Source organism: Carex rostrata, chromosome 10 (genome assembly GCF_964058835.1).
Source record: "Carex rostrata chromosome 10, lpCarRost1.2, whole genome shotgun sequence".
Lineage (NCBI taxonomy): Eukaryota > Viridiplantae > Streptophyta > Magnoliopsida > Poales > Cyperaceae > Carex > Carex rostrata.
Window position 1 is genome coordinate 12040592 of NC_135927.1, and position 10526 is coordinate 12051117.

Below are 10526 nucleotides of genomic sequence, written 5' to 3' on the forward strand. Positions count from 1 at the left end.
AACAGAAGAATTAATCAATTTCAAAGTAAGCAAGAAGAAAAAATATATATAAAAAAATATTGGATGTACGTCCAAGCACAAATAAAACTACAATACATTATTTATAAAACTTATTGTCACATGCTATCACAGAAAAAAAAATAACGTGAAAATATATTCAGTGGAATAAATTAGGATAGACAAAAATAAATAGAAATAAACAAAAATAAACAGAAACAATTGGACGATTAAATAGTAAAACAACATATTAATTGAAAAAAGGGCTGATTAATCATTTTCATCCGCAAACAAGCATCTATTAAATGTATTCATAACAATTTGATCGCCGTTAACGATTAAACAGCCGTTTAATCGACCGTTAAGGCCGTTTTTTACCAATGTTACAACACTGGTGTATAATCATGATGTTTTATTGCCTTTTGAGTTGATTGCTGGCCGAAACCCGCAACAAGGCCTCATGGAATATGTTGAACTTGTGAGAGTTTGTCATATGATGAATGTTTTGAGTTAATAAATCTCAACCGTTTGATTTCAAAAGGAACCAATCCGGATTCTACCTATAACATAGGGGGCCCTTTAATATTAGTGCGAATCTAATTCACACAAATCTTAAAACAGATTAGACGGTTGAGATTCATTAACTCAAAAGATTCCCTTTTCAGTTAATGCAGAGGATACGAATTCCCATATGATAGGGGTATTTCCATTTCTGTGGTGTTCGAAAAAACTTTATCGGATTTAGATAAACTGAAAATTTGAGCTCTGTGCTATACGGCTTCGGGCCCAGTCAGGTACGAATATTGATTGGATTCAGTTGGTTTTTAATTGGTTTAATTTTGAATTAAATAGTCCGTTTCGATTGAGTTTTAAATTACTTTGATTTTTTTTGTATTTGATTTAGTTTAATCTCTCTTATTTCAAATTTATCAAACATACCTAAATTTACTCGATATTTACTTGAATTATTTTAATTTTTATATTTGATTTGGCTGTAATTTCTCTTATTATTGTTCAACTGATATATATTATGATATTTTTTATGATTATTAAATGTATTTGTGTATATAATTATCAACTTAATATTTTAAAACTTAATCTCTCTTATTTGGTTCAAACAAACAAACTGAAATTTATTTCGTTTTTTATAATTCAATTAATACTCGGTTGACATATTTAATTCAGTTGGTGTGATTAAAAAAATTAAAAACTAAATAAAATTTTAATTTAACTATTGAATTCGGTTTCAAATTATCAAACCTATCATCTGAACACCCTTACCCTTGGGGCCTATTCGGTAGACACTAGAATAATGAAAGAGTAGAGGAATTGTGGAATTGAGAATTGATCACTCTTTTTCTCTATTTCGCTTGTGTTCGGTAAACTCAATTATTGGAATAGTAAAAGTAAACAATCATTAAAATACAATAATAATTGGAAATGACTCTTATATCCTTATTGAGTTTAGTTAGTGCACCAATGTCATGTGTAGTACATTATTAAAATGCATATTCAATAAAATGGTGAATGTAAATTCAATAGATAAAAATAAACTGAGCGACTTTTTTTTCGAACCATGCACAGAGTAAAGTTTGTGCCGGATTAAAATAAACGATCTGAATCTTATATCTGGTCAGGTACTTGACTGAATCTTTTTTTTTTTTTGAAACCTTGGCAGTGACTACCAAGTATAATTTTCATTAATTAAAACATAAATTACATCAATTGTTCTACATCCAGAACATCATCTATATCGAACTTCATCAACATCAACATCTGAACATTAACATCTAAACCTCAACATCTAACAACTAAAATAACAAAATAAAATAAACATTCTCCATCGGTAGTAGACATTGACGACCTTCAGCATCGACAGGCAAGTGACAGGAGGAAAGGGGTATCATATTTTTTTTCTTTTTTCCGCTAGGTTTGCTGGTGGGAGAGGCCGATGCGGCCTTGGCCTCCCCTTCCCAATCAAGGGTTTTGTGTAGCAGGAGTGTTGGTGGGAGGGTTGGAGGCGCTAGGAGACAGGAGGGATAGCGACTAGGGCTATTGTCGCCAACTCTCTTTGAAACTCCGGACGAATGTTGAAGAGGACGGGAAGGTGTCTGAGGACGAGAGAGCTAGTGACCAGGGCTATCGTTGTTGACTCTTGTTTCTTTCGAAAAGTGTAAAGGACAACGAGGAGGTACAAAAGTTGCGGTGAAACCGTTGGATTGAGAAAAGGTGGTGACTTGTTGGTGGGAAGTAGTGGAGCGAGGCGAGTTTGCTGCCGGTCTCCGTCCTCTGTCCCTTTCGAACGGAGGACAAAAGGTGGATTGTTGGCAGAGGTGGTAGAGTGGAGGTGAAGAGACGGACTGAAAAGACATGAAGCAAGGAGGAAGAAGGTTGGATAGTACACTGAATCTGAATTGGAAGATAGGTGTGTCTATGGTGCAGATGAAATTTACTTGCGGGCTCGATGAATTAAAGTTGTATTGTAATTGATGAGAATATCATATTAAAACATAATGATGAGAATAACGGTGCTCGTAACAAGTATTCAATGTGTTGTTGAGGATTTCTAACATTTTTAATTGCATAATATTTGATTGGTCATTACCATTCATAAATTTACAGACAAGTATTTAATAATACAAATGATTTTTTCAGTTTTGATGATTATATGTAGAGATGGCAAAAAAACTCAATTGGCCCGGCAGTCCAGTTTTATTCGTCCGGCCCGTTCTTTGTCCGGTCAGTTCGATGCTGTGATGGGTTAGGTAAGGGAGGACCTAGAGACGGACCAGATCAGTCTTGAGCTTATATTGAAACCTACAGGCAGCCCATGAGTCTTTATGTTAAAAACAAACAAACAACACATCAACCTTTATTTGTTATTAAACTATGAATTCTTTTATTACTCCAGTAGCAAAGTCACACTATTGTTTGTTGTTAAACTAATTATTTTTTCTTCCATTAGAAAAATCACATTATGAATTGTTTTGTTATCTTGTACGGTTTATTTGATGTGATTGAATATGGATGAAGCAAAAAGTATGAATATGTCAGGCAGGTCCATGGGCAAGGGCATGCAAGGACAGACATGTATGGGCTTGAGGAAAAGGCTCATGGGCGGGCCAGACATAGATTTTCAAGTCCATTAAATTGGGCTAGGCAGGTGAACCATCAGTTTTTTAACAGACAGGTCAGGTATGAACTTGACAAAATACCCGTGAACTCGGCTCATTGCCATCAATTTATATGATAAGAAATATCCTCAATTAATGAAAAATATGAATAGATGAATGCAAAGCATTGTACATGCATTTCATCATATTTGTTTGGATAATATTTTTTTCTCTCTTTTCTTTTTAGTGCAGATAATTTAAACAACTGAACGTGATCATATTGAGATGAGATGTGTTGATTTTGGTGTTTATATATGCCTTGGACGACAGCGCCGATTAATCGGTGATAGCAATCAATGCATGTTTTCGTGTTTACATCAATTTTGATTGCAAATTATTTGTAAAATGAGGATATATTGTTTTGCAATGCCTATATCAATTTGTTTTATAAATTCATATATTCGTTTTCAAAATTAAAAAAAGTTAGTTTGAACTACTTAACGCAGTCTCTATATAGAAATGCTTGAAAATCAAAATTTTACATTTTTTTAGAATCATTTTACTATTTTTATATATGTTGAATACCTTCTAATTTAAAATTTTTGAATAATTCGAAAGTAGTGATTCTTTTTACCGTCTAAAAAATTGGTAAAATGGTGTTAAAATATAAAATTCATTTTTTAAGTATATTTTTATATAGAGATCATAATAAATAATTCAGATCAACTATTCAACTTAAAAATTATATATAAAAATTCATAACACACACCGATATTTGCATTTCAAAGTAATGTAGTGTCGCTTTTGTTTGGAAGTAGTTACGTTGTCCATAACTGATTTTTATGTTAATACTTCGAACAAAATCACCAAAATTATTTTATATTTTCACTATGATTTTCTTTTTTGAAAGAGTATCAGCCAAAAATATTTGAAAGATTTATGGATCAATTTAATGAAAAAAATTCATCTGTATCCAGGGATGAAAACGGAGCATATAATAGTAAAATCATATTATATTTTTATTTTTATTTTTTGGATACAGATACGAAACAGATATCAGACGTATACGATACGGATCCGGATCAAATCAGATATTTTTTTAAAATAATATAAAAATATTGAAAAAATATTAAAGTTCATAATATTTATTTAATTATAATAGTAAATAACATAAATTTTTCATAATATATATTAAAATATATGATATAGAATATAGATAATTGAAACAAAAATGTTATATTATTCTTATTTACACGAATATATATTCAGATATCTCCGTCGGACGTCAGTACATTGCATTGGCTCGGTGAGGACTTCAGCTTGGGTCCGATGGCCATTGGATCCAAAGTGGTTTCAATGGGTTCGATCACCATCGGATCTGTTTTAGAATTCGTGCGCACGAATTTTAAAGCATACGCAAAAGTGCGAGCGCGAATCCTAAAGCAAAATCAATAGTGAGCGAACTCATTAAAACCACTTTAGATTCAATGGTCATCGGATCCAAGCAATTCTCTTCGGTGAGACGGTGACCAGCCATTAATCTTTCTTGAAGATTCCGCTTACAAGTGATATACCGACTCAATGAGACAATATGAGACTATGAGAGCATATTACACTTACACACACTGACTCGATACAAAACACCCAGAAAAAAAGCTGCCGCAACGAACTAAACACACCAAAGTTTGAATGAGGTTCCTCTGGCATATCTCAACTTTTGCGTGGCCAACGTGTACGGTGGCTACTAGGGATAGTGCAGGGGCAGTATTAGTTGTGCTTAAGGATTCGTGCAGAACCTATTTGAACGGTTCAAATTTTCCAAGGAAACACTTAAAGTTCGAGATATCTCAGAGGATACGCATTCCCAAAGTTCCGTGCGCCCACAGTTTGCGTCTGGAGTTTGATTTGTGTTTTGCTTGACGCCTCTGGTTTCTGGATCATCTAACCCCAATTAATATTTTGGTTACACTTGGCTCTAACTTTGCTCTGTGCGCCTATCTCATCGCCTTTGTGATTTATCCGAGTCGTCGTCGTTTTCGGTTTATATATTTACATTAATAAAAAAACTAGCTAAAGTTTTGCTCGATGGCCTTCTCATTTCAGACTCGTTTGGTAATAATAATATAGAGGAGGATTAAATTGATCTCTTAAGTCAAAGTAATTAAAAGTTATTTATATTTGATACGAACTTGAAAGTTGAAGTCACTGATTTGAGTTATTTTCGTTTGATAGGAATTGGTTAAGAAGTACATAAAAGTTTATAAAACTTCTGAAAAACATACTAAAATTAGAATAAAAATACATTAATTAAAAATAAATTACAACTACATTTAAGCAAATTGGATTATATAATTAAGAATAGAAAAGAATATAATAATAATGATGATGATTGTGATAAATACAGTAGTAGTTTTAATAACAATAATGACAATAATTGTAATTAGTATTATAGTACTACTATTAATAATACCAATAATAAGAAAGCTAAAAACAACAACAATAGTATTGTACAATATTTTTAATTATAGTAATACTAATAAGAAAAATAATAGTAACTATAGTAATAGTGAAACTAATAATATTAATACTAATACCACTAAATAATAGTAATAGTGAAAATAATGGTAATGGTAATAATGATGATACTAACAACAACAAAAATAATAATAGTAAAGTGTTTGTTTAAGGAGGAAGAAAAGATAGAAAATATATAAATTAACTTAAGCAATCAGAGTCTTTTATCTCACCATACTCTATTTCAGGGGCGGACAGGATTTTCGTCAAGGGAAAAAAAAAATCTAATCAGATTTAAATAGCTTATTGGATTTAAATCTATTAACTAATTGGATACTCGATAAAAAAAAAATACTCTGACTTTATTTTCCAATATCCTGACTTGTAATTTCTGATATTTTAACTTATAATTCTAATTACCAATCATAATTTAAGAAATTTATTTTAATTTTAATACTAAATTTAATCCGGATTACAAATCAAACATTTAGAAGAGGACAAATTTTTTTTCAGAGAAAAGCAAATTCGATCAATACCGATAGATCATCACTAGAACTTAAAATCTAGGCGAGCGCCCCTCGTATACACTGGATCCGCCCTGCTCTATTTGTACTAAACTTTCTAATAATAAACAAAGAGCTTATTTCTCACTTTTACGGAATGAAATCCGCTGTTATTTTCTTCCTGTGAACAGTAATCCTGCTATCTCTGTTTTTCCGAATCCAACCATTCAATTTTTTTCAGAAATGAATCTCAAAACAACTTTTATCATAACTTTTTTTGTACACGCATCTCAAATTAATTCAATGACTAAATTTAAAAAAATAAAAAAAAACAGATATAGCAATAATACTGTTTATGGACGAGAATAACAGCAGATTTTCATCCCACTTTTACACGCAACCAAAAATCCAAAATGAAGCAAAGTACTTCCCGACACAACAAAAGTCGCTTCAAAATTAAAAATTCTAAAACAAAATAAATAAATCTCCCGCGCAACACAAATTCTCTTTGTTAATTCTCTAACACAAGGCAAAGAGACTCTTTTCCGATCCGTACAGTTACTTTCTTTGCGCACCATGGATCTCCCAGTGGTGGATCTGGCGCCGTACCTCGAGATCTCCGCGCGCTCCGATCCGACGCTGGAGGAGGCGGCGCGTATGAGGTCGCTGTGCGCCGTGGTGAGCGCGAGCTTGCGAGACACGGGTGCCTTGATCGTGAAGGACCCGAGATGTACGGCCGAGGATAACGATCGCTTCTTGGATATGATGGAGAGGTATTTTGAACGGTCCGATGAGTTCAAGCGGCTCCAGGAGCGACCACAATTGCACTACCAGGTTCTTATTTATTTCCGTATAGTATTTTCTGCTAGCTTCTAGGAAAATTCAAGGAATTATATGCATAATTATGCCATGATATCTCTTATTGATATGGTTGAAAGATATACAATATTATTTTTCTATTGATAAACTGGATTATTTTTGTATGAACTGTGCGACTACTGATGTATTGCTCCATGCTATAAGTACATATTTCGTTTGACATGCATTTATTTTCAGTACATGTTGAGTACCATGGACAGTGTAGGAATATCATAAATTTGATCCGAAGGCTTACAAAAGGGAGCAGATTTTTAGGCATCTGTTTCAGATTTGGATAGACCAAAAGGAAATGTCAAATTAGATCTAAAACTAATAAACCAATAAATAAGATGAATAGCAGTATAGTTTCAATTTTCTATGAGTAGGAAATCTTGTAGAATAGGAAGCTTGACAGACATCTTTGCAATGCATATCTGCACTGACTTTTTTCCAAATTAAAAGGAAATAACAAATTTAATCTCTAATTTGTTTATGGAACTGAGTGTAGGTGGGCGCAACACCCGAAGGGGTGGAGGTACCCAGGAGCCTTGTGGATAAAGAAATGCAAGAGAAGATACATAAGATCCCAAAGGAGTATCAGCCGGCAATCCCTTCAGGGCCTGACCCAAAATGGCGGTACATGTGGCGGGTAGGACCTCGTCCTTCAACTACCAGTTTTAAGGTGCTGATCTTCTCCCTCTCCCCGCCTTCCCCCTTGCTTATACTTGTTACATAAAAACTTGATGTCTACGATTTGATGTTGGAACCAACCACAATTGTACATTCAAATTGCAAGTTTTGGTGTACTGGATTCTCTGCTATTGCCTATGCTAGTTTTAGACATATAAGGATCTATTTGTATACGATTACTGAAAAAAAACTGTTAGCTTTGCTAATTTAAAAACCGGTATTGTACTGGTAAGGGCTGCTGCTGGTATGTAGTTCCTGCTACCTTTTTATATGAAGTATTACACTACCATGTATCAATACTGATATAAAGCATCCTTCCTAGCTTAGCGATCTTATCTTTTCCTGGGCTCATTTCATTACTGTTTATTTTTTTTTTAGTTTAACGAACAATTTAATTTTATGCAGGAGCTAAATGCTGAGCCAGTGATACCTGATGGATTCCCTGAATGGAAAGAGACAATGGATTTTTGGGGCTCAAAAATGATCTCTGCGATCGAGGTAAGTAAAGGAAATCATATTGTCCAACATTAGAAGTCAAAATATTTGTTCACAAGTTCAATCTGTCAAGCATTATTATTACGAGGTGAAGCGGTTTTTTGGCAGGTTGTTGCGGAGATGGCTGCAATAGGATTTGGCTTGCCAAATGATGCTTTTACTTCTTTGATGAATCTGGTACAGCTGTTCTCTTGTGTAGCATTTTTATTTATTATGCATATTGCCTATTTCATCATCATTGTAAAGGTGTTGCCATTTGCACAGTACCCTATCTTATATATAATGCATTACTTATGCAGTAAAATACCAGTTTTTATATATGACACACCTTCCTGTACCGAAGTGTACACTAGTATGCTTTGAGGAACTAGTATCAGGTGTCATTAGTGTACACTTCGGTACAGGAAGGTGTGTCATATAAATTTTAGCTTTGACATCATCCTTTTTTGCTTGACCTTTTTTATAAATTATCTGAGCTTACTATCCTGCTTCACCAGGGACCTCACCTACTAGCCCCTACAGGAAGCGACTTGAAAAGGCATGGCTCAGAGGGAACTGTCTTTGCTGGGTTCCACTATGATCTAAATTTCTTGACAATACATGGAAGGAGCCGGTTTCCAGGCCTAAACATTTGGGTCCGAAATGGCCAAAAGATGGAGGTCAAGGTCCCTCTCGGCTGCCTACTCATTCAAACCGGCAAACAGGTATGAGAAAAAGAGCTTCAGTCTGGTACTTGTACAGTACCAACTGACTGATGAGAGAGAAAAAAAAAAAGCGACAAGAACTAACAGAGATATACTTTGTTTAAGATTTGTATGATTCAATGATCATTGCTTAATTATTGGATAAAAAATTATACTGCAGTATCCAGTTAAATTTTTGAGAAGTTTAATTTGCCTGGTTGAATTTTTCACGTCTTTGTGAATACACAGCTGGAGTGGTTGACGGGTGGGGAGTGCCTCGCTGGAATGCATGAGGTGGTAGTGACAAATCGTACACTGGAGGTCATTGAGCGGGCGCGCCAGGAGAACCGTAGCTTATGGCGTGTTTCTTCTACTGTAAGTGTTTTTCACGCAATTCTTTCAAAACCACACCTCATGTTGAGGTAGCAGGGAAAGACAAGCCTGGGTTAGATTTGGGTGCTTAATTTAGTGACTCAGGTATCAGCAGTTCTAGTCTGAGTTATTATCTTGTAATATTTTACTGGATTCTGGAGTTGACTAGGTTATTTCCTGATAGAGTGATATTTTTAATGTTGGGTTAGGTTGAGGTATGACCTAATTTTGTTAGTTGGGCTGATTTGGATTGGGTCAGGTTGTGGTATGGCCTAATTTGTTTATTCAGGTTGGTTCAGGGCTTTGACATCTCAACAATTTTGACGGACCCTTTTCAGATTGTGAACCTGGTTCTGGTTGGAAGTCTTGGCCTCCTTTGGATTTTTCTTGGTTCTGGTTCTGGTTGGATTTTTCTTTCTTTCGGTTCATTGGATTTTTCTTGTTTTTCCTTTCTTTTTCTTGGCCTCCTTTGGCATTCAGTTGCAAGTCTTCTGGAGTATAGGCTAGACCAAGACTTAAATTCGGTGAGGTCTTTAATTGCATATCTTGGTATTAGCCATATTTAACAAAGGTTTAGTTCCACTTCTTGCTAATACTGTCTGGTGTCATTTGTACAATTAGGCATTGTTGTTTTGTCTTTGGCCGAGCAAAGCAAACAAATTGAGAAGTCATGTAAGGATTAATCTTTTAATTTATTTTGGACAGCTGTTTGGACATATTGCCTCTGATGCAATGCTGAAGCCATTGGGGCAATTTGCCGAGGCACCTCTTGCAAGCAACTACCCATCCATATATACTGGTGAATATGTCGAACAAGAGCTTTCTTTAATCAACCTAAAGGGTAAAATTGAATTGTAAATTTATTTTGGTTTCTGCACAGGATAGGAAAAAATAAATAAAAGAATGAGCTCTTTAACCAAGTCATAACTGGCAACAAAAATAATCGTAATTAAGGTGCATATTGTTGGTTCTATCTTTCAATTGTCGGACTACACATCATTGATGCTTATATTCACAAGTTTTATTTTGTCAGGAATGCTGTTTGTTAATTGCAATCTCAATTATTTTCTTTTCTTTTTTATACGGTACAGTGCAGTGCAGTACATACTAGCCTGGATGTGACCTAATTTTACAGTAAATTTTAGGCATTAAATTAAATTTACTTTTAGGTAGTTCCTAATTAATTCAATCAATAAGCCTGGTACACTCCAACGGCACAATCATTTATTAAATCAACAACTGTTGATACCATGTCTATGGTACTGGGTAACTGTTTTAGTTTATTGATATTATGTCTCTGA

General features: G+C 34.3%; 1 protein-coding gene across 1 annotated transcript; it reads left to right on the forward strand.

The window, feature by feature from the left end:
• Positions 1-6577: 6577 nt before the first annotated feature.
• LOC144560614 (2-oxoglutarate (2OG) and Fe(II)-dependent oxygenase superfamily protein) lies at positions 6578-10271 on the forward strand. The gene is made up of 7 exons (XM_078309853.1): positions 6578-6961; positions 7494-7667; positions 8081-8173; positions 8279-8347; positions 8668-8874; positions 9103-9228; positions 9931-10271. The coding sequence occupies exons 1-7, from the start codon at positions 6704-6706 to the stop codon at positions 10081-10083; spliced, it is 1080 nt and encodes a 359-aa protein (XP_078165979.1). The 5' UTR covers positions 6578-6703; the 3' UTR covers positions 10084-10271.
• Positions 10272-10526: the final 255 nt, after the last annotated feature.